Source organism: Oculina patagonica, chromosome 2 (assembly GCF_052425735.1).
Source record: "Oculina patagonica isolate OP01 chromosome 2, crgOcupat, whole genome shotgun sequence".
NCBI classification, from domain to species: domain Eukaryota; kingdom Metazoa; phylum Cnidaria; class Anthozoa; order Scleractinia; family Oculinidae; genus Oculina; species Oculina patagonica.
The window spans coordinates 37,206,541-37,233,639 of NC_135759.1; the positions used below are offsets into that span (position 1 = coordinate 37,206,541).

The following is a 27,099-nucleotide window of genomic DNA, read 5'->3' on the forward strand; positions in this document are numbered from 1 at the left end:
CCCAATCACCGATCAGCCCTCTTATTCTCCTGAGCATGTACATCTTCCTTTTATTTAAACATTTTTATGATAATTAAGATATTATCTATTGTGACGGCAGGAAGCCTTTTGACATATCTTTGCTGTTCTTTTTGTTCTTCTTTTTCTCGTTTTTTTCTTCTTCTTAAAAAACTGTGCCAAAATGCCCCATATTCACTCGACAGTCTTCTCTGCAGCCCTCGAATTGATTGATGACGCCTCTCACAGCCATTAGCACTGATATAATATTCATCATTCATTCTTTTCATGTGATCATTTCCGTCTTTATCATGCAAATCTGCTATTGAATGTTGTGACACCAAACCCCGAAGCACATTCCATTCATACTAATGCAAACGAACAACCAAGAGCGCCTCTTCTGGATCGCGCGAGGTCACGCTTCACTTCTGTGCGTTCGCTGAAGCTGTTTTGCCGCAGATTTAAATCTTTCTGCAGCAATTTCATCGGAACAACGAGGAGGATTATCCCATCCAGAGGCTCTGCCCGTGATAAAGTAAAGTCACTGTCGTCCCAAAAGTAGCGAGAATCTTATTTCATAACAGGTAAGTAAAAATGTTGTTGCCTCAAGCCACTTCGAAACAGAGACTAATTGTTTAAGCAGACTCGTTAAAATTAGAGTGAAACCATGGCATAAACCCTCATCTTTCTCTATTTTGGCTCCAGTAATATCACTAAATTCAACAGAGGCGTTATTAACTTCTTTTAGAGCTGGTAAAGAGTTATAACTTCTTTAGTCCAGTGCCAATGTCCAATGGAAACGAGCAATGGACACAATGTCGAACTGCTGACGAAATTATTTACCATAAGAATAAATCCTTGAGTTTGCCAGTTGTTGGATTTCGTAGCTTGCATGATTCCACCAAAGTAATACAATTGTTGTTTTCGTCAGAAGCGTCAGGCACAATTTGCAAATCAGTACTTACTCGTGTATATTGATCTTATATGTAGTGCAGTGGTTATGTGTTTTTAGGCGCATCGTGCATACAAAATATCGATGGATGACCTTATCTGTGCGATGAAATTATTAATTTCTTTATCGCGCGGACAAGTAGAAGTCCTTTTCGACTCCAGAATTGCGCGTATTCTAGTTGTTCTTAGACTGAATTTAAAACCTGCCAACTTTTGTGCATATTTAAACATGTCATTTATTCACGAAGCATGAATCTATTTCGGGTCAACCCATGGCCAGTAGTTTGTATTTATAACAAATGCCGCGAAAGTGTTGTTTCTACGGACGTCGAGTTGTCATTCCTTTCGCTTAGCTGAACCAGAGCTCATTGCCGGTCAACGAAGAACTTCAAATATGAAATATTCATGTAAATGAATTAACGTGTTAATTTTGTTTTCAACATAATTATTCTAGCTATCTATATCTTCAAGCTTCTTCATGAAATGGTCACAATTTAGACAGTAGGATATTTTCCAAATGTTCAATCGAAGGCAGTTTTAACTTCCTCTGGTAATGTTAAACTAGATGCTTTTTCATAATGGTGCATAGTTCACGAATTTCGCAATGAAGCTTCGTGATAATTCGCGTGTATTATATCAACGCACTCATGTGTATCCCAAGTTCATTGTTAAAGAAAATGCTTTCAACAACTATTTTCAAAGTGAACTTGTTAGATTGTTTGATTTACTTTGTTTTGTTTCTTTGGCTTTGTGGCAATCAATACTTTCTTAGGCAATCGACTCTACCACTTTATATCATCTGCTATTCCTTTTACCTAAATTGTTGTGCATAAATTTCAATTTTCAGTATTTTATGTTAGGCAGTCAAACTTCTGAAACTTCCACTTAAATAATTGCAAACATTGCACATACCTAATTATGGTCTTAAGCTCAGTTACTGAACATTTAATGCAACGGCTTTAATAAACATATTTTTATTTCAGTCTTTACGAAGGAAATGGAGCCAAGCAGGGTCGAAGAAGATGCTGCATACCGGGTACAGATTTCATTTTATTCTGTAATCCTAATTTTCATCTGCGCCCAGTTGTTCAAAGGGTGGATAACGCTACCCAACGGATAAATTACTATCCAGTGGATATCTAAGTGTTAATAAAACCGCTCGCCACATAGTGATTTATTCGGTGGATAGTGTTATCAACCCACTGAACAATTGGGGTCTGGTAGCGCTTCTTGTTTTGTGGAGATACCATGACACCTGAGTTTTTGCCAGTTTCTTGTCACCACTGACGAGAACCAAAATATTCAAAGGACAATTAACAACGCCTACACCTATAGTACTGTTCCTAGCCAACAATGGTTTCTGAACCAACAATTTATACCCCGTATTGTTGTTGTGGTGGTGGTCAGGTGGTTATTCTTCAAGGTGTTGTTTGCGGTGGTGGGAAAGGAGAGGTGAAGTGGACCAACTCCTTCAACAAAAAATTGAGGGGACCAAAGGGTTGTTATATCTCAAGAATAACTAGTTATATGTTCTACAATTATCATAGTAGGATTTCAAAATGCTAGATATCGAAAAAAATATCGATAACATTTAAAGCTTGTTTTATATCTCACAGTAAGGTGTATTTACAGCGCTCATTTCAATATCTTAAAAATAAAGTAATGGTTCATTAATATCAATTATAAATATAACTTTGATCTTTCATTCCACTTCTCAAAAAGAGCGGAGTTGGACGTTCAAATCAAACTTGATTAGGACTCGAATTTGATTGAATTTTGATCAGGTGCATGGGAATATGAGTAATAGGCAAAATGCGATGGATTTATCAGATGCAATAATTTAAAAAAAAAATCTATGCTACGATATAAAAGTAACACGATATACTTTTCATTAAATTCCAGGAGGCTTGTAGGAAGCTGTTGTTCAGTGATGGCACACGAACAGCAGTTGTTATGCTATCTCTTCTCACTCTCTTCCCCATTGGAGTCGTATCTATTGTGTTTTGGATATTGGTAAGTACTTACTGGTTTTAGTTTCTGATTTGCCTTGTTCACAAAGAAAGCCGTGTAAAATATATATAAATACATGTAACTCGTTCACTCACTCATAAGCGTGATTGCAATTTTTCACTCACAGTCATACCCTTTCCTCCGTTTGCTTATTTAGTCAGTTATTCAATAGTTCATATTGTATTTAATTTTTAAAAAGGTAATATTATGGATTTCTTCTTTCCTTCCTTTGCTATCTTTCTTCCTTCCTTCTTTCCTTCCTTCTTCAGTCATTCACTCGTTCAATTTATTGGTAAATTATTCAGTTACTCGTTTAGCCTTTCAGGTATCCAATTAATTGAAATCCTTCGTTTAAAATCTTTAAGTCGAATGCTCTACAGCTGTATTTTTACAGTTTCGTCTTTACGTTGTTATTTCGCCTGATATACCCATAAAGATTATGGGAAAAAGAACACTACCGCAAACTCACATTTTTGGTTTCTCTTATTCCCGAATATGAAATTGAGCTTTAGCTTTCCGCATTAATAGCCACTAAATTTTAGTTGACTCTTATTAATTTGATCAGCTAAATAAATCATTGTACTGCCATCTTTTATACCCTTAATCGTGTTGAACAAAGTGCTTTAACTTTAAGGTAGTTGACGTCTTTCAAACGTTTTTATATTTTCAGGCGCGAAAAGCCGGGAACCAGGGACGTAAGAAGCGGGAAGCAGAGAATTATCACGAGGCTGAGACCATGGCTCTGACGTCAATCTCGTTCGGAGCGTTGACTGTGCTGACCATACTCATGTGCATCCCGCAGCTCAAGCGAGGACTTACTTATGAATACGACTAAAATTCCGATAAAACCTCTCTCCCCCCCCCCCCCAACCCTTCCCCTTTGAAAAAATGTTTATTTGATTTGGCTTTAATTGAAAATTTCTGTAGTTCAGATAAGATCCCTATGCTGTTGACGTTCCCTTGCAATTTTTTTATAACGACAAGCTGCTTTGTGTTTCATATCGTTACATTTATATAAATTTACAATGCGGTATTATTCCTCCGAAATTAAGCCCTCGTGCAAACAAGCCCATCAAAAGGCAAATTAGCCTAGGGTTTAATATCGTCATCTCGTGGTAGACAACCTTCATCTAGCAAGAGAAAAATCGTCTCTTTGATTTAATACAGTCATATAAACGCCCAGTGTAATTTTTTAAACCAAGACTTCTTTGAGTTTTTCAGTTAACTTTTGTATAGTATCTTTAGAGGAAGTAGAGTTCGTTGCAATAAAAATTAACGCAGTGAAACGTTTGGACATCTTATGTTGTGATTCTTTAATCTATGATGCTCTTGCAGAATACGAGAGTAAACTACACGCATTTCAGCGCATTACAGTGTATAAGAGGAGTCAGTAGCTATGATGAAACTAAAGATGTCGATGATCTCATTTGGTTCCCTGCATATTTCATAAGGGTTTTATGATCAGATATATAATAAACCCACACAAAGGCAGTCCGCTTAGAATTGCAAGCACGTTCAACCACTTGGCGATGTCTGCGTTCTTCTGCGCCCTTTGGTACTCTCCTTTTCTTAAAGAGTCGTTGACCTGAAAAGTAATTTGAAAATAAAGAATAAGGAAATGATTGGCTTCTTAAAACGTCCAGGCGTGTCAAACATTTTTTTTTGAGGATTATTAAAATCGTATATTTGCGTTGACCTGTTGTTTTGTTTTAGTGGTTATTTTTAAATTAAACTTCACGCCTTTCAAATTAAGTAAAAGAGAAACTGGCGATATAAAAGGGACAAAAACTGTAAGCATGTACTTTGATTTTTTTTTTTTCACAAAGATTAGCCTGCAGGCCACAACTGTAAAGACCTTCATTCACGACACGAGAAAGTTAAATATCGTTAAATTACTCTAAGAAAAACTTCGTTTTGTTCCCTCCCCGCTACCACACCCCTGTTCAATAACAAAGTTAAAACTTCAGATAGTTAACAATCATTAAAGCAAAACTAAAGTACTTACCATAAACGAAAACAAAAGAGCTATTATTCCAAACGGGAGCGTGCAAAATATAACAGAAAAGATAGACAATCCCATCCAGTTTTGGGGAGGAATCGGAGGCACGATAACAGGTCCTGGTCTCTAAAATTACACAAGCATAAACATTCATTAATTAGTTCAGGTAATTGAAAACGTCTTTCAGACCTGCCGAACGGTTAAGTTTTAAAGGTTTTATTCAAATGAAAAGTTTGAAAAATAGATAATTTAGTGTGCGATTTTATGATGATTGAAAGGTTGACAAATTTACAGGAATTATATCGGTGAAATATTCTGCAAAAGTCCTATAAACAATTGTGTAATAAACATTTATAAGCAATGACACGATCCTCATCCGTGTTTTTGTCAAAAACAATTATCATGCAAAGTTCAAAAACGCTGGTCTACTAAACATTCACGATCATTCCGACATGTTGCAAAAACGAGTTCATGCATATGAAACGCCACATGCATGAGTAGGAAAAATGAGATACAAAATAACTGAGATACAAGATCTAATAATCAGTTTATCTGTCTGGATTCCTTGACAAAACGGAAGTCAGCTTTTTTGAGAGTTGATGGCCCGTGGAAGTTCCGGTGGCCTTGTTTTTTTTTTTTTTTAAGTCAGGACAGATATGCATGATTAAGAGCATAACCAATAAGTGTCATCTTACTTGAACAGGCAAGCCGGCATTTACAACTGTAGTGGTCTGCTGCACGTGATTCATTGGCTGAACCGACTGCACAGGTAATCCTTGATTTGTGTAAATGACAGCTGCACCGTTGTAAAGCGGCTGCTGTATGTTGACAGGCTGGCCATGGTAACCGGGCTGGACTTGATAGCCAGTCTGAACTTGATAACCAGGCTATGTGTAACAAGGTAATAAAATCTCAACGAAAAGAATGTTTTAACCTATGTATGGTAGCTTTATGATTATAACGACGGACAAAAAGTTCAGTGAAAAGTTAGATTAATTTATACCTTGCAATTTATGAAGCCTTGAATTTGCGGTAAGAGGACAACTGCTTTAGTTTCTTCCTATTACCGAAGATATGAGATAATTATCGCGCACTGTATGCCATATCATGGTTATAAATTATGTGAGCTTAGCTGGTAGAGCATTTGTACCGAATGTGTATCATAAAGGCCATCGATTCGATTAGATGTCGATTGGATTCTGGTCTGCCTGGCCATTACAACTTGCGATTTATCAATCTTATTTATAAGACCTGAACACATCGAAATTCTGGCACTAGCTCTGGTCTAGTTCCTGACACGAAGTTCTAACAATGCAAATTGTGCCGGTGTGTAAAGGTATTGAGTGTCCTTACATTGTTGATTGCGGTCAAAGAAGAATGCAGCAGTTGCGGAGTTGGGTTAACAGTCTGAAGTGGCGGGCCAGGTGCCCTAGGCGCCTGCAGTACGACACCGCCTAGTTGATTTGTCCGTGGAGCACGTGACTGAACTAACTGTCTGGCCAAACGATTTGGAAACTGGAGTTGACCCAAATCAAATTCGTTTCCACCTTGGAAAGCAGTTTCAGAAGAAGTTCCTAAGTCGCATTGAAAACTAAGATCTGCTCCAAAACTCAATCCTCCATCGCAGCCTAATAAATAAGTTAAAACAAAAGATAATTATTATCAATTGCTGAATATGTTTTTAATATTACTTATTTCACCAGGATGAGGTTCTTTACTATAAAAAAAAAATCTCCTTTTCGTGTTAACACCAGGCTAAGTGAAGTCCCCCAGAAATGTGAGCTTTATAAGGTACCACTTCTCTACTTTTGGTTTTCTTACGATTCATAATAACCATCACTCCAGACCAATTGACAAAAAGGTAAATTTCATGCTAAAAATGCAACCAGCAAACAAAATACGACGCAAAGACTCGAACCATCTACAGAAACAGCTCTGGGTAGTGGTTAATTATGAAAGTGTTGGTGAAAGCCATTTCGGCAACCTTGCGCTGAAATCATTATTTTTTAAATTGAGGTTAATAGTTACTCGTCAGTAGTGCCTGGGGTGTCGCCTGGGGTTTCATAATAATGTCACTGACACACTCACTCAAAAAATTCCGGGGGGATAACTCGGCTGCTGGTGTATTAGTGACAGAGAGTGCAAAGGCCAAATTTGGCCGTTATGTAGTGTCTTTTGGAATGAAAGAGAAAGTAAGGACTTTTCTGGGGTTGATAAAAAATGTAACGAGGCAAGGTTTTTGTTTTTGTGTCAGAAAGTTGTATTGTTTCATTAAAAAAATACATGGAGATGACAAGAAGACTTCACTTTTTTTTAACAAATGACTACAGTCGTCCATGACAGATGGCAGATGGTGAATAGGGGCCTCTTTCATATTACGGCTCCAGCGAAGAGACCACTAGGCTATTTTTTTTTTGTCTTTTTCAGCACAATATTATTTTTTTTGGGGGGGGGAGGGGGGTCTTACAATTTAGCCTTATTTGCACCTCCCTGTCACTAGTACACCAGAGTACCCCCATCCCCAGTGGGCCAAAAACAGTCCCGTTATGACTACCCAACTCGGTTAACAACACTGACTAACTGCTGATACTCTGATACTAGTGAATTCTATATAAAGCTTATTACTACACTTTTAACTTGAGAAAGGGCCAACGGACAATACAAAGAACCGGATCCTGGTGGATCTGATCAGCAAATTGTATAAATACAGGAGCCATAAATACGAGCAAATTAAAAAACAGAAAGGCTGACTGCACGGTTAAGAGATTGAACTTGTAAATTCAATCTCTTAACCGTACGGTCAGCCTTTCTGTTTTTTAGTTTGCTCGTAATTACTACAATGTCACAGGATGTTTTGCAGGTCTAATTGCAAAAATGAATACTTAAATTAAATCTTGATTTAGTGGCTTTTAAAGTTTAGGTAATAAGTACCGAACCTTCTAGAAAATCTAAAATATACCAAAAATAACTATAAATAAAGATAATGTTAATTGATTAAGAATGCGAACTTAAGATCACGTTTTTATAGCCACTGAACTGAGGCGCGGTCAGCACCCATTTCTGTGCACTTAAGTGTTTTCTTGTATTTAAGTTCTTGTCTTGTGATTTTTATGTCTTAAAAACTAAGTTTAGGAATATTCGTGATTGTGAACGTGAGTTCAGTTCACTGATAATATAACTAATATATTTTGATCTGTCAACCGTGGGACATCGTGTCTCAATCTTGACATTTACCCTGAGAGAACTACTTTTCTATTACCACCGAAATTCATTATTCGGAAAACCGAGGTAGATGTACTTCCTAATCAATTTTGTTTATGAATCTTAATCTCGAACTGGGCGCTGCCTTATGTTTACATTTCTGTGCAATAGCTAAAATATTATGTGTGATTTCTATGTTCTTTAACTTTATATAACTAAAGTTTAACACCGGTAAAAAGTTATCTGTATTATTAAGAACAACTATTCGTCGATAGATTTTATGTAAAACTATTTAAACTATATGTAACACGCAAGTGACAACCTTTGACTAGCAACTGAAATGACGCAAGAATGTATCTTAATGATTGTGTGATCCATTAGTAACTAAGGAAAGATAATTTAAAAGATATGCATGTTAATAGGCAGCTAAAAACATATATATGTTTTTAGCTGACGCAAGAATGTATCTTAATGATTGTGTGATCCATTAGTAACTAAGGAAAGATAATTTAAAAGATATGCATGTTAATAGGCAGCTAAAAACATATATAAGCAACGCTGTAAAACTAATTATTTAGAAGGAAGAAGAAGGGGAAGAAAGTAACTTGTGAGTCGAGAAGCTTGAAGGAAGTTATAGATGGAAGTCAAGACTCGAAGAAAGTAAATTGTAAGTTTAGACTATAAGAAAGCAATGATGGAAATTACAAGAAAGAAGATGTAAAATCAAAGTAGACTATTGGTCGCTTGCTGTTCGACAGCTGGAGTACCTCATGATCAGCTCTGAGCTAATCCCCGGCCGTCAGCCAAATTCCCTACAAAAAGAACGCTTCACACTATCGAAACCCCCAAGAAACTCTCTTTCACAACAACATTACCTGAAAAATCCAATCCTGTATCCTCCATAAACCACTCTCACAGTGTCTCTTTTCTTCAGAAAGTTAGTGAAGTTCTGACGCCTTATATACCCAACAAGCAAAAAACACACAGGAAAAGGCGGGACTGCAAGAAAACCAGAGAGAGGTTTACCTTTTTGCTAATTCACGTTTATCAACAAACGTGAGGAAACATGTTATAAAGTGAGCTTATTTACGGGTATCATTCTTTTTTTATTTAATTAAACGTTAACGCTTACAAGTAATACTTGTAATACAGCAACGCAGACGAAACGTGTAATATTTGATGAATTCAATGATATCACGGGGAATCTTCTTTGCCCTTTTTGTCGTTTTTTTTTAATGGAGAGATTCTTAAACAGTTTAATAGGGAAGGGGACGCGAAGAAAAAAATTAAACGACGGCACCCATCTAGTGAAATATTTAGCAGATGGGAAAAATTCACAAGGTTACCCAGTCCCGCTCTATGTCTTTCGCGGAGAAATTAATTAATTAATTGTGGAGGAACGTACTAGGATAAATTTGTGCAAATAAATGCCTAGAAGAAAATAACTGCTTGAAGTACAGTTAATCTGCCGTGATTTCCCAATATATCAAACTTTCTTCAGTTTGTCGGATAAAGTTTTATTAACCCTTATTATGCTAAGCCCGTATTATTCCGGGGATTTGGAGGAATGGCCATTCTGCCAATAATGACGTCACCAATTTACACGTCAGCAGATTTGTTTGATGTGCAACTTATAGAGTTTGGATAGATCTTTCTACAGGACTGTCTATCCTCAATATTGACTGCATTCCGACAGAGCTAAACGAAAAACGCGATCAGTTTTTGGTGTAAAATTGGTGCTAAAACAGGCCAAACTACCCGTACTTGATCATGATCTCCTTTCCAGGGTTTTCCATTGATTCAGATCAAACTTTTCAGGCCAGTAGAAGGGGTTCTCAGAGTAAAAGATAGAGAGAATAAGAAACAGAGAAAAACGAAAAGGAAAGGAGCAAAAAAAAATTCGGAACGGTTCAGCAAAAAAAAAAGTCCAAAATTTAGTTTATGCGCATGCGCCAAAGTAAAATATTGTACATTTTTACGTGGAAATCTCATCAAAATCTTACTGCATTGTCAGAAAGTGCATTTTAAGCAAAGTTAAGAGAAATTTAGGACCGTATAGCCAAGAAAATCAGTTAACGGTAAAAAAACGTGTTTTTTGGAGTAATTTCAGCATATTAAGGGTTAACAGTCCTTATCAATATCTTTTTTCTCCAATTCGAATTGCTTACCTTACGGATATGAGTCAGCTTATTTCTCTCAATAATTATGTTTTAACATTTAGCATATATTAGTGGACTGCGCGATTTAAACTGTAAAAGTTCCGGTCGTTCAATATTTTTTAACTATTTTTAGTTCTTTTCAATTTACTTCCGCCATTGAAGCTGCTAATAGCCAGCACTTAAAGCTTTACTTAAACCACAAAATAACTGAGCCTGTTTTTTTCGAATGGAGCAAAGAAAAATTCATACACGTCTCAACGTGTTCCACTATATATTCTATCATTTCTGGTCATTAAGCGAACAATTGTTTTTTTCTCCGTTCTCGATTTACTTGCGAACACCCACAAGCATGCCCAGATTTCAACTGTATATCGTGATATTCGGTGCGTAATGATATAAACTGTTGGCCGTGATGTTTGAAATTTCTCAAAATTGCAGATTCAAGCCTTTAGGTTTCCTGCCTCGCTGTTCTGCTTATGTGTTCACCTTATTTATCAAGCCCATTATAGCATTCCTTATAGTTGCTACAGCTAGCTGCGTTCAATTTTAAGAACGTATAATTCCATTCGTAGTATGCACTTGCATATTTTCCCTAACATTACTGGAATTTTCAACCTGATCAGTTAATTTTTCGTCCTATGATGTAAATGTCAATGCCAAAATTATCAATTTTAGAAAAAATAATGAATAAATAGGTACCTGCTAGCAAGGTTTACGACTTCAGCTGACCAAAACTTTTACAGGTTGAACATGAAGTCATTTACACGCGCAATATGTCACTATATTGTGTTTTCATTTGGTTGCAGTCGGTCATATATGACCGAACACGTCGCTTTCTTTGTAAATTTGAAGACATACAAACAAATAAAAGAAATCAAGTGGAAAGAAATTTATGATATATTGTTACTGCGTTAACATTAAATGAAACTAGTTGAAACACGCCTGAAACAAAAGTTCACCAACATCGCCCATGTCACACAAAGTCATCTGTTAGGTAGTTTATATAAGTCGAAAGACAGTAGGACAAACCTCTCTAACATATAACATTCATTATTCCAATGTTATAACTGTTTTCACAGAAACAGATGCGTTTTAGTCTTTGACTGCATTTGTACTCGATATTGCCTGTTTCAACTTGTTTGCTGGACGCTTAGGAATTTAGCAATTTCCTCTACCAGAATACGAAGTATTTGCCGCAAAAGAAATATTAAAACATTTAAATTTTTAAATAACAAATTTCAGCTGTCAGGGACTGTGCAATCAGTTATCAGGAAGCGGGGGGGGGGGGGGGGGACGAGAGAGCGGGGCACAGTGTAAACAAACAGCATTACGGAGCGTTACTTTCGACCGCTAGCAATGGTCATTCTGCTGTAATATTCACCGCCGGCCTGAGACTTCGGAGTAAAGCAATGGTGACGACTGCGAACATAAAAGACGCTGTGAGTTAACGGTTGGCGTGATAGACTTTCGTTTGAACACGCCGGGCGGGTTCGTCTCCGGCCAGGGTCGTTACGTTATGTCCTTGTGCAAGGAGTATATGTTTATAAAAAGTATATCGATGGAAATGAATAAACTGTGAGGACTAGGCGGTTTTCTTCAATGAGCGAATATACCCCCCCCCCCCCACCCCCTCCAGTAAAGCATTCGGCATACCAAGAAACCAAAAGAAAAAAACAGGTACAAAACAAATACGGCATCATTAGACAGTTTCGTTGTTGTAGGATAGGTAGGTCTCTATTCACATCCTCACTCTATAGACGATTTAAAAGTACACAATTAAAAGACACTTCTGTAACTTTGATTACCACGGTTATGGTACAAGCTATGAGGCACCGAGTGTCAAAAAAAAATATTTAGTGCATTTTTCGCCATTGTTTTTGTTATTTACTTAATGACAAAGATGGGCTACTTGTAATTTTTTATTTCTTATTTAGTTTTTTTTTTTTGTTTGTTAGTAAGATTTTGAAGCTGTCAGATCTCACTCTTTGATGTGTCCGCCGTATAACAGAGCCTGAGTCTCGGACATACCAAAAACGATCATTTTCACTCCTTTCTGTCAGATAGCGGCGGCTTTGGACCGTTTAAGAATCAGCCTAGCAGAATAGGGGAGTTGTTGAGGAATAAACTATGAAAGTTAAGATATTGATGATCTGCCTTGATTCCCCGTGTATTTTAAAAGGATCTTATGATCATATATATAATAAAACCCCACAAAGGCAGTCCGCTAATAATAGCGAGCACGTTCAACCATTTGGCGGTGCCTGCGTATTCCTGCGCTATTCGGTACTCTCTTCTTCTGATGGAGTCGTTAGCCTGCAAGGTAATTTTTACAATAACGATAAATGAAATTCTTGACTCCCTAAAACTTTTGGGTCGTTTCATTCGATATGCAATAGAAACTACAGTCAACTCTTGCCTTGTGGACACCCCGCTATTGCGGGCACTCGCTAGTATAACGGACAAATTCAAGATCCCTGGCGAAAGAAGTTGACTTGACATGACTCCGCTAATACGGACTCTCCCTATAACGGACACTAAACGACGCCCCGAGCGTGTCCGCTCTAACGAGAGTAGACATTAAATTTGCATTAAATTTCTATTTTTTTTGAAGAGTTTTTGCGCTGATCTACACCTCTGTCGTCTTCTTTGAGTAGTTCTTGAAACTGGGCTTCGTTTAGTGTTCACTATAGCGAGAGTCCATATTAGCGGGAGTCATTTCTATCGAAATCACTTTCGCCGGAGATCTTGATTTTGTCCGTAACAGCGAGTGTCCGCTTTACAGTCAAATTTACCTTGCGGACACCCGGCTATTGCGGACACTCGCTAGTATTACCCACCATCTTAAGTAAATGCATTATTGTGAAGCGAGACCATAAGATCTCAACTAGGGCACGCGAATCTTTGATAGTGCCGCGTTTTAACACGCGTTATATGAAAGACTCCTTAGCCTACCGAGGATCCGTACTCTGGAATACGCTCGCAACTAAACATAAGGACCTGGCAAATGTGATTGTGAACGTGAGTTCAGTTCACTGATAATATAACTAATATATTTTGATCTGTCAACCGTGGGACATCGTGTCTCAATCTTGACATTTACCCTGAGAGAACTACTTTTCTATTACCACCGAAATTCATTATTCGGAAAACCGAGGTAGATGTACTTCCTAATCAATTTTGTTTATGAATCTTAATCTCGAACTGGGCGCTGCCTTATGTTTACATTTCTGTGCAATAGCTAAAATATTATGTGTGATTTCTATGTTCTTTAACTTTATACAGACCTGTACCTGTATTATTAAGAACAACTATTCGTCGATAGATTTTATGTAAAACTATTTAAACTATATGTAACAAGCAAGTGAAAACCTTTGACTAGCAACTGAAATGACGCAAGAATGTATCTTAATGATTGTGTGATCCATTAGTAACTAAGGAAAGATAATTTAAAAGATATGCATGTTTATACGCAGCTAAAAACATATATAAGCAACGCTGTAAAACTAATAATTTAGAAGGAAGAAGAAGGGGAAGAAAGTAACTTGTGAGTCAAGAAGCTTGAAGGAAGTTATAGATGGAAGTCAAGACTCGAAGGAAGTAAATTGTAAGTTTAGACTATAAGAAAGCAATGATGGAAATTACAAGAAAGAAGATGTAAAATCAAAGTAGACTATTGGTCGCTTGCTGTTCGACAGCTGGAGTACCTCAGCTCTGAGCTAATCCCCGGCTGTCAGCCAAATTCCCTACAAAAAGAACGCTTCACACTATCGAAACCCCCAAGAAAACTCTCTTTCACAACAACATTACCTGAAAAATCCAATCCTGTATCCTCCATAAGCCACTCTCACAGTGTCTCTTTTCTTCAGAAAGTTAGTGAAGTTCTGACGCCTTATATACCCAACAAGCAAAAAACACACAGGAAAAAGCGGGACTGCAAGAAAACCAGAGAGAGGTTTACCTTTTTGCTATTTCACGTTTATCAACAAACGTGAGGAAACATGTTATAAAGTGAGCTTATTTACGGGTATCATTCTTTTTTATTTAATTAAACGTTAACGCTTACAAGTAATACTTGTAATACAGCAACGCAGACGAAACGTGTAATATTTGATGAATTCAATGATATCACGGGGAATCTTCTTTGCCCTTTTTGGCCTTTTTTTAATGGAGAGATTCTTAAACAGTTTAATAGGGAAGGGGACGCGAAGAAAAAAATTAAACGACGGCACCCATCTAGTGAAATATTTAGCAGATGGGAAAAATTCACAAAGGTTTACCCAGTCCCCCTCTATGTCTTTCGCGGAGAAATTAATTAATTAATTGTGGAGGAACGTACTAGGATAAATTTGTGCAAATAAATGCCTAGAAGAAAATAACTGCTTGAAGTACAATTAATCTGCCGTGATTTCCCAATATATCAAACTTTCTTCAGTTTGTCGGATAAAGTTTTATTAACCCTTATTATGCTAAGCCCGTATTATTCCGGGGATTTGGAGAAATGGCCATTCTGCCACTAATGACGTCACCAATTTACACGTCAGCAGATTTGTGTGATGTGCATCTTATAGAGCTTGGATAGATCTTTCCACAGGACTGTCCATCATTAATATTGACTGCATTCCGACAGAGCTAATCGAAAAAACGTGATCAGTTTTTTGAGGCTAAAACAGGCCAAACTACCCGTACTTGATCATGATCTCTTTTCCAGGGTTTTCCATTGATTCAGATCAAAACTTTTCAGGCCAGTAGAAGGGGTGCACAGAGTTAAAGATAGAGAGAATAAGAAACAGAGAAAAACGAAAAGGAAAGGAGCAAAAAAAATTCGGAACGGTTCAGCAAAAAAAGTCCAAATTTTGGTTTATGCGCATGCGCCAAAGTAAAATATTGTACATTTTTACATGGAAATCTCATCAAAATCTTACTGCATTGTCAGAAAGTGCATTTTTAGCAAAGTTAAGAGAAATTTAGGACCGTATAGTCAAGAAAATCAGTTAACGGTAAAAAAAACGTGTTTTTTGAAGTAATTTCAGCATATTAAGGGTTAACAGTCTTTATCAATATCTTTTTTCTCCAACTCGAATTGCTTACCTTACGATATGAGTCAGCTTATTTCTCTCAATAATTATGTTTTAACAATTAGCATATATTAGTGGACTGCGCGATTTAAACTGTAAAAGTTCCGGTCGTTCAATATTTTTTAACTATTTTTAGTTCTTTTCAATTTACTTCCGCCATTGAAGTTGCTAATAGCCAGCACTTAAAGCTTTACATAAACCACAAAATAACTGAGCCAGTTTTTTTCGAATGGAGCAAAGAAAAATTCATACACGTCTCAACGTGTTCCACTATATATTCTACCATTTCTGGTCATTAAGCGAAAGATTGTTTTTTCTCCGTTCTCGATTTACTTGCGAACACCCACAAGCATGCCCAGATTTCAACTGTATATCATGATATTCGGTGCGTAATATAAACTGTTGCCCGTGATGTTTGAAACTAAAATTTCTCAAAATTGCAGATTCAAGCCTTTAGGTTTCCTGCCTCGCTGTTCTGCTTACTGTGTTCACCTTATTTATCAAGTCCATTAACATGCCTTATAGTTGCTACAGCTAGCTGCGCTCAATTGTAAGAACGTATAATTCCATTCGTAGTATGCACTTGCATATTTTCCCTAACATTACTGGAATGTTCAACCTGATCAGTTAATTTTTCGTCCTATGATGTAAATGTCAATGCCAAAATTATCAATTTTAGAAAAAATAATGAATAAATAGGTACCTGTTAGCAAGGTTTACGACTTCAGCTGACCAAAACTTTTACAGGTTGAACATGAATTCATTTACACGCGCAATATGTCACTATATTGTGTTTTCATTTGGTTGCAGTCGGTCATATATGACCGAACACGTCGCTTTCTTTGTAAATTTGAAGACATACAAACAAATAAAAGAAATCAAGTGGAAAGAAATTTATGATATATTGTTACTGCGTTAACATTAAATGAAACTAGTTGAAACACGCCTAAAACAAAAGTTCACCAACATCGCCCATGTAACACATCAGTTAGGTAGTTTATATAAGTCGAAAGACAGTGGGCCAAACCTCTCTTGCTTGAAACATTCATTATTCCAATGTTATAACTGAAACAGATACGTTTTAGTCTTTGACTGCATTTGTACTCGATATTGCCTGTTTGGTGGACGCTTAGGAATTTAGCAATTTCCTCTACCAGAATACGAAGTATTTGCCGCAAAAGAAATATTAAAACATTTAAATTTTTAAATAACAAATTTCAGCTGTCAGGGACTGTGCAATCAGTTATCAGGAAGCGGGGGGGGGGGGGGGACGAGAGAGCGGGGCACAGTGTAAACAAACAGCATTACGGAGCGTTACTTTCGACCGCTAGCAATGGTCATTCTGCTGTAATATTCACCGCCGGCCTGAGACTTCGGAGTAAAGCAATGGTGACGACTGCGAACATAAAAGACGCTGTGAGTTAACGGTTGGCGTGATAGACTTTCGTTTGAACACGCCGGGCGGGTTCGTCTCCGGCCAGGGTCGTTACGTTATGTCCTTGTGCAAGGAGTACCGTAGAATTCCGGTTATAAGCCCTGGGCTTATACAACTTCGTAAGGGGTTTTGGGTGGGCTTATAAGCGGAGGGGCTTATATCCGGGAGGGCTTATAAGCGGAATGAAAAAAACGTTTCAAATCGACCCACGGGAGTGTTGATGGAAATACGTTTTTAAGTTAAAAACACATAATAAAGCAACATTTAGCCCTATTCAGTACTGTCATCTGGTAGAGGGGGGCTTATATCCGGGAGGGCTTATAACCGGATGTATTTTTTTGTTTCCAGGATGATGGGCCTATAACCGGGGGGGCTTATAAGCGGGGGGGCTTATAACCGGAATTCTACGGTATATGTTTATAAAAAGTATATCGATGGAAATGAATAAACTGTGAGGACTAGGCGGTTTTCTTCAATGAGCGAATATACCCCCCCCCCCCACCCCCTCCAGTAAAGCATTCGGCATACCAAGAAACCAAAAGAAAAAAACAGGTACAAAACAAATACGGCATCATTAGACAGTTTCGTTGTTGTAGGATAGGTAGGTCTCTATTCACATCCTCACTCTATAGACGATTTAAAAGTACACAATTAAAAGACACTTCTGTAACTTTGATTACCACGGTTATGGTACAAGCTATGAGGCACCGAGTGTCAAAAAAAAATATTTAGTGCATTTTTCGCCATTGTTTTTGTTATTTACTTAATGACAAAGATGGGCTACTTGTAATTTTTTATTTCTTATTTAGTTTTTTTTTTTGTTTGTTAGTAAGATTTTGAAGCTGTCAGATCTCACTCTTTGATGTGTCCGCCGTATAACAGAGCCTGAGTCTCGGACATACCAAAAACGATCATTTTCACTCCTTTCTGTCAGATAGCGGCGGCTTTGGACCGTTTAAGAATCAGCCTAGCAGAATAGGGGAGTTGTTGAGGAATAAACTATGAAAGTTAAGATATTGATGATCTGCCTTGATTCCCCGTGTATTTTAAAAGGATCTTATGATCATATATATAATAAAACCCCACAAAGGCAGTCCGCTAATAATAGCGAGCACGTTCAACCATTTGGCGGTGCCTGCGTATTCCTGCGCTATTCGGTACTCTCTTCTTCTGATGGAGTCGTTAGCCTGCAAGGTAATTTTTACAATAACGATAAATGAAATTCTTGACTCCCTAAAACTTTTGGGTCGTTTCATTCGATATGCAATAGAAACTACAGTCAACTCTTGCCTTGTGGACACCCCGCTATTGCGGGCACTCGCTAGTATAACGGACAAATTCAAGATCCCTGGCGAAAGAAGTTGACTTGACATGACTCCGCTAATACGGACTCTCCCTATAACGGACACTAAACGACGCCCCGAGCGTGTCCGCTCTAACGAGAGTAGACATTAAATTTGCATTAAATTTCTATTTTTTTTGAAGAGTTTTTGCGCTGATCTACACCTCTGTCGTCTTCTTTGAGTAGTTCTTGAAACTGGGCTTCGTTTAGTGTTCACTATAGCGAGAGTCCATATTAGCGGGAGTCATTTCTATCGAAATCACTTTCGCCGGAGATCTTGATTTTGTCCGTAACAGCGAGTGTCCGCTTTACAGTCAACTCTTGCCTTGCGGACACCCGGCTATTGCGGACACTCGCTAGTATTACCCACCATCTTAAGTAGATGCATTATTGTGAAGCGAGACCATAAGTTCTCAACTAGGGCACGCGAATCTTTGATAGTGCCGCGTTTTAACACGCGTTATATGAAAGACTCCTTAGCCTACCGAGGATCCGTACTCTGGAATACGCTCGCAACTAAACATAAGGACCTGGCAAATGTGACACGTCGAAAGGACCTCGTCCGTATGCTTAAAACTTCGGATGTTTTTATTGATTTCAATTTTAAAGTTTTATCTGTGTCAACCACTAATTTTAAAAAGAAAGATTTTACCTACTTTTAGCGCTAGTTTTTAAATTCAAATGTAAATAGTTTTATAAGTTTAAATATTTTTAACTTTTACTAATTTTAAAATCAAATTTAAATGTAAATAGCCTAATTAATTGTAAATATTTTTAACTTTTAATACTTTTAATTTACACGACCCCACAAGCATGTCAGCTTTTATCTGCATCGTGTTTTTAAATAAAGGCAACTTACTTACTTTATTACGGACAAAATCAAGATCCCCGGCGAAAGAAGTCAAAGAGGTTTGACTGGAAATGACTCCCGCTAATACGAACTCTCGCTATAGCCAACACAAAACGACGCCCCGAACGAGACCGCTATAACAAGAGTTGACCGTAGCGGGGTGTCCACAAGGCGAAAGTTGACTGTACACACGGTTTAAATTAAGTAACAGAGAAATAGAATAGTCCATATATGAACTGCGTATGTATATAAAAGTGATAAATGATTATCGCAGTGAATTTCCTATTTAAGCAATTGGCTTCTTTATTCCAATTGCTTAAATTGGAAATTCACTGCGATGATCATTTATCACTTTCAGAGAAATAGCCAGTAAACTAGAAAAAAAAAGTAAAACTTCAAGGCCAACTGTTGCAGGTTACTGCTCAGTGCAATGACTCCTATTCACGATTAAGCTGTATATAACTTAATCAGTCTACAATCTGGTCATAGTTGCTGAAACACTGCGTTTTGCTTCCCCTCCCTACCCCGGTTAAATATCAAAACTCACTTCAGAAATGTTACACGAGTGCGTTTCGCTGGCAGCCATTTCTGGGATGTTGACAAACATTGAGTTGTTATTATGGTTATTTTCGGTAAGTTGTTTTTTTTTTTTTTATAAATATGTTTTAAACACTATATAAATTTGACCAGGATTGAAGGTTTTCTTATGCTAGGGTGATTAAAATTATTACGCGTTTTTCATTTTTATCCATCGCCACTACTCAAACCAAACGAATACTTGAACAAATTAAGCGTTTTTACAGAATTGAATCAGGGCATTTTTTGATTGGAGCAGTTCAACCAATAAAGAGCCTCTTACACTAAAGAAAGAGACATGCCAGCAAAACTAATGTACTTACCCTACAGGAAAACAAAACAGCTAATATTCCAAACGGTGTGCAAAAAATAACAGAAAAGATAGACATTCCCATCCAAGTTTTGGGAGGAATCGCCGGCTGCACTACAACAGGTCTTTGCCTCTAAAATAACACAAACATAGAATTAGTGGATACAAACTATGGTTAACTCACGCCCAATGTGCTTTTCACTAGTTTGAGTTAGATTTGATAACTGGAAACATACCCTGTACTCCAAAGACAACAGTCCTGATATAGTTTAGCAACAATAGTACATTTGGAGAAACCCTGTCACGTGACCTCGACATAAAAAAGGTGGTGGTATTGGGTGCCACAAATTAAATTAAGGTTGCCAATTTGAACCATTGATAATTACAAGTGTGAGGGTTTATTTTGGCTTATCTTTACCAATTGTTGTTCAATTACCTTATTATAGGAATATAACGAAGCACTTTAACAACGCGAACAAAATGTACGCGTAATAAAATTAACGCGAATTTAAGAAAAGTTCTGGTTAAATGCTTATAGTAAACGTGTTTAGATTAATTAATATCAATAAAATTAACGCGAATTTTTGAATTTCGTGTTAATAACATGTATCGTTAATTTCCTATAATAAGGTAGTTTGCTCAAAACTTAACGGCATAATGTGAGCTTAGTCGGTAGAGCATTGGCACCGATGGTACAAGGCCCATCAGTTCGAATTCGATTGGTTTCTTGTCTGCCTGGACTTAACAACATTCGATTTATCAATTTTATTTATAAACCGGAACACATTAAATTCTGGTATTAGTAATATTTTAATGGCATGACTAAATTAACTGGTGCTTCTCATTAAATTAATAAATAAACTCTTGCTTATGTTATGCTTAGTTGAACAACATTTTTAAAAAGGCGTATTTTGGTTTTCTCTTACGCAGTTGTAACATTGCTATGTGCAAACGTATTAAGAGGAAATCCGCCAGGACTTCGAGTAGTTATTGGACAAAATTTTGTACCAAAACTATTTACACCTGATTGCAAGCTTTTGTGTTACTGCTTCAAATATCTTATCGAAAGAAATCTTTTCTAACAACACCACACATCGAAAACACATTTTGAAGTTCCGCTGAATTCCACTGAATCTCTTAAAAGATGTAAGCTTTTGCCCATAGCTTGTGAACTTTAAATATCATTTTCTCAGACTCGGATAAGAAATTGTTGTACCAGAATTATTTCCACCTTATTGCAAACTTTTTTGTTACTGCTTCAAATATCTTATCAAAAGAAATCTTTTCTAACAACACCACACATCGAAAACACATTTTGAAGTTCCGCTGAATTCCACTGAATCGCTTAAGACGAATTTACAAAATGGCTACACGTGAGATTTTGCCCATACCTTGTGAACTTTGAAATTCATTTTCTCAGACTCTAATAAGAAATTGTTGTTGGTGTTATCACGGATAATTACTTACATCTTTACCTTTTATTAAGGGTAGGAAATAACGCAATAGGATTTAAATTATTCTGGAAATTGATTTTTGTCCAACTTTAATAAATATTACTCGACTTCCTAGTGGATTCCGTCTTAAATGCTCTTACATTGTTAATTGTGGTCAAAGAAGAATGCAGCATTTGCTGAGTTGCGTTTACATTCTGAAGAGGCAGGCCAGGTGCCCCAGGCGCCTGCAGTACGACATCGCCTAGTTGATTCGTCCGTGGAGCATGTGACTGAACGAATTTTCTGGCTAGACGATTAGGAAACTGAAGTTGACCCAAATCAAGGTCGCTTCCACCTCGGAAAGCAGTTTTGGAAGAAATTCCTGAAAAACTTTGAAAACTACTGTCCGCTCCAAAACTCAATCCTCCATCGCAGCCTAATGAATCAATTAAACAATTGATAATTATTACCAATAGTTGAATATGCTAAATATGACTTATTTCATTATAGGATTATATTTAATGTTATAACAATAAAATACTATAATAACAATTAATAATAATACTATATTCCACCTTGGAAACCAGTTTGGGAAGAAAATCCTGAGTTATTTTGACAACTACGGTCCGCTCCAAAACTCGATCCTCCTTCATAGCCTAATGAGTCAATTAAACAAATGAGAATTATTGCCAATCGATGACTAGGTTAAATATTACTCATTTCATAACAGCATTAGGTTCTATATATATTATAACAAAAATAATACTATAATAGGAACAATAATACTACAATTATAACAACAACGCACCCCTCAGGTTTTACACTAGTCCTCCAGAAAAGTTCACTCCAGAATGGACATTTAGTTTCATTTCGCCAATAAAAAGTTTACACAAAGATATGTTATTCACCAGAATTTCAGCCTCCAACGTTCGTTATAGCCCTACGAAATCTTTCGCAAAACTTGACAACTGAACGCCGCCATCTTGGAGCTGGTAATGTGTGCGTGACGTCAAAGAGCTCAGCCTGAAGGTTTGCGGGAAATTTTAATAGTCGAAACTCCTTGTTTTTTGTATTTCTAGGAGTTCTGTTTGAGCAAAATGAAGCTGCACAAACAGGCATTTTGACAAACAAAAGCCACTTCGAAGAAACAAGGAGTTTCGTGTATTTAATTTTCCGCCAAACTTCAGGCTGAACTCTTTGACGTCACGCATACATTACCAGCTCCAAGATGGCGGTGTTCAGTTGTCGAGTTTTTGGAAAGATTTCGTAGGGTTATAGCGCACATTGGAGGCTAAAATTTTGGTGAATAACAAATCTTTGTGTAAACTTTTTTTGGCGTAAAGAAAATAAATGGCCATTCTGGAGTGAACTTCTCCTTTAAGGTGCCGCATATTTGGATGTTTTATGGTTCAGAAATGTCATTCAAGCAGAATTACTCAACCAATTAGCCAAAAGTCAAAACCTATGCTAAAATCAAACAGTCAACAAACAAACAAACAAAAGATAAAATATTAAAGACTTGAACTATAGAAACAGAACTGAGCAGTGGACATTAAGTTGCTGGTAATGTCGTTTCGGCAGCGAGCGCTTAAGTCAGTCAGCGTCAGAGTGCGGTTAGTAGAAGTTGACAGAAACTCATAATGGATGAAACGTTTAACGCGCGTTTGATAGCGGTCGAATATTCAGTTTTGCCAAGTACCATATTTGGAAACAACAAAGAGTTTGTACGCGAATGCTTTACACACGTAACGACACACGCAACCTTTTTTTCAGTTTTGGGGTAGTTGCTTGAATTCCGACCTAAACGCCGAAACTAAAGAATTCATTAAGTGTTTCCAAGTGATGTTCTCCATTTTAAATTTAACTGGGAATAATTTGGTAGGATAGGATGTTGTGTCAGGAACTTGACATCACCATGGCAACGGCAATTCGATAGGCATGTTTTCCCGAATTTGTAATTTTCATGTTTCTTTTAATGAAAATTAACTTTAAAACAATTAATTTTTGCCTTCTTACGGTTTTAACGCACAGTTTTATTAATTTTGCGTACTTTGATGTAATTTTGGGTGGTTTTCTGGAAAGATGTTCGAACATACTATAATTACGTCTTAGGTTAGGTTTTACTGTGCGGATTGCTATAAAAATATTCTGGTCAAAGAAGGTCCAAAAAAGCCCGGTCTGAATAGGATTACGCTACAATCAGTGACAGAATGTTGGCGCAGTTGCTGTTTTTCTTACTTGTAACATATAAAAGTTAAGTAATTTCCCCTCTCCCCCTTTGCAATGTTGCGTAGCATGTAAAAAAATAATGCCTGCAGTTGCTGCTTACTTTTGCTCACAAACTGAAACGCACTTCACGAGGAGTTTAGGCACATTGTACTATCCAACATTGAAACGGGGGGAGGGGTTGGGTGGGCCAACGACTTTTGTCAATGATTGTAGCTATTTACTATAACAATACCTGAGAAACCGTATCCTATATCCTCCATCAGCCTCTATCACAGTGTCTCTAATCTTTAAATTAGTGAATTTATGACGCCTTTACATTCAACTAGCAAAGAACACATAGGAAATCGCCAACTGTAAGAAAAACAGACAGAGATTTGCCTTTTAGTTGTTTAACGTACAGTTTGTCTACACACCGAAAGAAACATGTTATAAAGTAAGCTTTTTTTACAAGGAAGTCCAATGTGCATTATATTTATTTATTTATTTATTTATTTATTTATTTATTTATTAAACGCTAACACTTTTAATACTAGATTTAAGTTCTTCAACTGAACAACAACAGCAACCAGGCGAAACGTGTAATAGTTGGTCATAGTTATTAACTATCATTTGATGAATTCAATGATATCAAGTGATTTTCTTTTTGCTTTTTTGTCGTTTTTTAATGAAGAGATTCTTTAACGGTTAGGAGATGGTACGCGAAGAAAAATTTAAAGTGACTCTGTCACGGCATTTTAACTGATTTTTGAACAGCCACAATTTACATTTGTGTCCCAGGAAACCTAAAAATAATAGTCCATTTAATTGCAAAAGTCCAAAAAATTGCTTTATTAGAGAACTGAAACTGTAAATGAGCATCTTTGATTTGGCTGCAGATGGATTGGATGGAAACGGATTGCAGTTTGAAAACGTTTTTAAATTGTTTACGCGCGTCTGGGAAATATCGATATTTATAACCGTTCCTCGATTTCTATCCGCAAATTAAGGTTATTTATTCCTTTAGATGTTCAAAGATAATGTTTATTTAGGTCTATGTTGCGCTACCACTAATTTTAGAACAGTTTAGTCCAAAAATCTTTGAAATTTCCGTGACATAGTCCCTTTAAAGTGAAATATTTAGCACAGCTGAGGAAAAATTCAAAAAATAGTTTACCCGGTCCCCTCCGTCGCGGAGAAAACATACAGCAACAGCATGACCATGGTGGAAAAATGGAACGGAGAGAGACCCGGCCCCTCTACGCTCGCGGAGAAAACATACAGCAACAGCATGTAATACTATTCCATGTTGTGGAAAATATTGGATACATTCGTGAGAATAAAGACCTTGAAGCAAGTAATTGCTTTTAGTTCAAATTAACATGCCGTGATTTTCCAATATATACAAGATTCTTCAGTTTGTCGGATAAAGATTTTTTGTCCTATTTATAATTAATGTTATCTTTTTTTCTTCAACTCTACTTGCTTACTTAACCGTATGGCTCAGTTCATTTCTTTCAATAATAATGTTTTAACATTACGCTGATTTTAGTTTACTTCAAGATTTAAATTGTTTAAGTCGCGGTCGTTCAATATTTTACAACTCTAGCAAGTTCCTAAACTAAATTTTTTACAATTTACTTCCGCCTTTGAAACTGTTTACAGCCAGCAGTTAAAGCTTTATTGATATTTAACCAGACATAACTGAACAAGTTTCTTAGAATGAAGCGAAGAAACATCTCGTTATAAGTTTCAACAAATCACAACACTTATTTTCTTCTCTACTTTTGGTCTTCAAGCGAACAAAGTCGCCTGTTTTCTGTTGGTACTTGCTAGCGACTACCCATAGTCATGCCCAGAACTGTCTCGTGATATTACTTGTGTAATAAAAAATGTTGATCGTAATGCCTTTACTGTTGCTTTTTGTAACTGCCGTATGCTTATGTGTACACCTTATTTATCAGGTTTGTAAAAGCAAGCTTTAAAAGCTAACTATTGCTGTGTACAATTGTGGGAAGAACTCTCAATTCCAATTGTAGTATGACTCCGTCAACTTCACTAAAATACTTGGACATTTTTCCGAAATAGCTATATGTATAGTACTGAGATTTTCAACCTAATAAATTAATTTTCCTTCCCATGTCAAAATAACAGTTAAAACAACATTAATAATTACCTGTTAGTAAGGTTTACGCCGGACTTCACCAGACAAAAGCTTAAAAAATTACACAGGAACTCAGACACAGTTGTTATGTACGGGCAATGCTGGGTTTTTTAATAAATGCTGATCGTGGTCTGTCACATATGACCGAACACGTCGCTTTCATTATAAATTTGACGTACAAACAATTAAAAGAAACCAAGTGGAAAGGAATTTATGATGTATTTTTACTGTGTTAACATTAAATGAAATTAAGTGGAACGTACACGACTGAAACAAAACTTCACCAACATCGCCCATGCATGTCACACAACTGTTTAATAATTTTTGTAAATAAAAAAAAAACTAGGCCAAACGTTTCTTCACGGCATTTACAGTTACAATGTGAAAGAAAGCAGATAAGTTTTCTTAGTTTATTGCATTTGTATACGTACTCGGTATTGCCTCTTTCAACTTGTTTGTTGGTAGCGTAGGAGTTAATAACTTTCTCTATCAGAGTAGAAGTTAATTTCTACAAAGAATTCAGCTGAGTCATCGAGTTCAGCTGAGTCATCAGTGTAATGTATTTTCCCAGTTGGCGCGCTTAAAGATCGAAAAGTCCGGTTTCGATCGCGACCACTAGTCTCGGCTGGGTCGATGTGTGGTAATTTTCGCCGCCCACCAGGTCGTCGGTGGTAGCCTAATGTTTAGCGTGATAGACTAAACGACACTGGAAACGAGTGTAAACAGGACAAAGCAAATTCCGGTATATCGAGTGGTCAATCAGTTTCATCAAGAGAGGATTATCTAAAACATCTTTTGAAAAGTAGGATTGCAATGCGAACATTTGTGCGCTAGGCAATAATAATTTTGGAATTTGACACCTGCATATTTTTTGGCTAATCATCTTTCACGAAATTTTGCTTGATGACTACAAAATCACATTTAATTACACGTTAGAAATCTTAATTATCGATTCACGGGCAATATCACGAACCACGGACGTTAAGCGAATCACATTTCAAGCACGAGGAAGAAAACAGCCAATTTACGTTTCATTCCCAAACATTATGGTAAATCACGGCTTACGAAATGCCCGATTTTAGAGGAATATATTTTGGTTGTTTATCGGTTATTACGGACTCATAGATCACAGCACACACATCTTATAATAAGGCGCCTGTTTCATAACCTTTCAAAAGAGGTATGTCTTTCTTCTCAGATGTAAAAATCTTCTGAGAAAATACTTAAATAAAGGGTAAATTTCGTAAATTTTGACAGTTTTGTTGATTGACAATTATGAGTTAATAAATTATATTTTCAAGGGGTTACCTCGTGCTACAAACTCGCTTAACATCATTTGTAATTTACTTTTGCATGTATTGGTTTCGCTTGTGCTTCTCATTTCTAGTTCCG

General features: G+C 36.8%; 3 protein-coding genes across 4 annotated transcripts; 1 reads left to right on the plus strand and 2 right to left on the minus strand.

The window, feature by feature from the left end:
* Positions 1 to 380: 380 nt before the first annotated feature.
* LOC144644546 (uncharacterized) lies at positions 381 to 4,244 on the plus strand. The gene is made up of 4 exons (XM_078504059.1): positions 381 to 581; positions 1,932 to 1,984; positions 2,851 to 2,961; positions 3,629 to 4,244. Exons 2-4 carry the CDS (start codon positions 1,946 to 1,948, stop codon positions 3,791 to 3,793), a joined length of 315 nt encoding a protein of 104 aa, XP_078360185.1. The 5' UTR covers positions 381 to 581; positions 1,932 to 1,945; the 3' UTR covers positions 3,794 to 4,244.
* A 12-nt stretch (positions 4,245 to 4,256) lies between these two features.
* LOC144644545 (uncharacterized) lies at positions 4,257 to 14,246 on the minus strand. Of its 2 annotated transcripts, XM_078504057.1 has the most exons (6): positions 11,017 to 11,112; positions 9,034 to 9,157; positions 6,311 to 6,585; positions 5,653 to 5,844; positions 4,964 to 5,083; positions 4,257 to 4,543 (listed from the first exon to the last, which is right to left on the minus strand). In XM_078504057.1, exons 2-6 carry the CDS (start codon positions 9,059 to 9,061, stop codon positions 4,403 to 4,405), a joined length of 756 nt encoding a protein of 251 aa, XP_078360183.1. In that variant the 5' UTR covers positions 9,062 to 9,157; positions 11,017 to 11,112; the 3' UTR covers positions 4,257 to 4,402. The 2 variants fall into 2 exon arrangements, with proteins under 2 accessions (XP_078360183.1, XP_078360184.1); XM_078504058.1 differs by lacking the exons at positions 9,034 to 9,157; positions 11,017 to 11,112 and adding an exon at positions 14,125 to 14,246.
* Positions 14,247 to 17,873: 3,627 nt separating this feature from the next.
* LOC144642349 (uncharacterized) lies at positions 17,874 to 25,779 on the minus strand. Its single transcript, XM_078501314.1, has 6 exons — positions 25,720 to 25,779; positions 23,800 to 23,918; positions 21,914 to 21,994; positions 21,500 to 21,774; positions 19,919 to 20,038; positions 17,874 to 18,014 (listed from the first exon to the last, which is right to left on the minus strand). Exons 2-6 carry the CDS (start codon positions 23,825 to 23,827, stop codon positions 17,874 to 17,876), a joined length of 645 nt encoding a protein of 214 aa, XP_078357440.1. The 5' UTR covers positions 23,828 to 23,918; positions 25,720 to 25,779.
* Between the last annotated feature and the right edge of the window lie 1,320 nt (positions 25,780 to 27,099).

Excerpts from the sequence above, each read along its gene's own strand:
- LOC144644546 (XM_078504059.1), top strand. The coding sequence starts at position 1,946 with ATGGAGCCAAGCAGGGTCGAAGAAGATGCTGCATACCGG. Across the intron at positions 1,985-2,850 it reads AAGAAGATGCTGCATACCGG|GAGGCTTGTAGGAAGCTGTT; the intron begins GTACAGATTTCA and ends ATTAAATTCCAG. Across the intron at positions 2,962-3,628 it reads CTATTGTGTTTTGGATATTG|GCGCGAAAAGCCGGGAACCA; the intron begins GTAAGTACTTAC and ends TTATATTTTCAG.
- LOC144644545 (XM_078504058.1), bottom strand. The coding sequence starts at position 14,152 with ATGGAGGATACAGGATTGGATTTTTCAG. Across the intron at positions 5,845-6,310 it reads CTTTGACCGCAATCAACAAT|CCTGGTTATCAAGTTCAGAC; the intron begins GTAAGGACACTC and ends TGTTACACATAG. Across the intron at positions 5,084-5,652 it reads ATGCCGGCTTGCCTGTTCAA|AGACCAGGACCTGTTATCGT; the intron begins GTAAGATGACAC and ends GTGTAATTTTAG.
- LOC144642349 (XM_078501314.1), bottom strand. The coding sequence starts at position 23,827 with ATGGAGGATATAGGATACGGTTTCTCAG. Across the intron at positions 21,775-21,913 it reads TTCCCAAACTGGTTTCCAAG|GCTGCGATGGAGGATTGAGT; the intron begins GTGGAATATAGT and ends TTGATTCATTAG. Across the intron at positions 20,039-21,499 it reads CTTTGACCACAATTAACAAT|AGGCAAAGACCTGTTGTAGT; the intron begins GTAAGAGCATTT and ends GTGTTATTTTAG.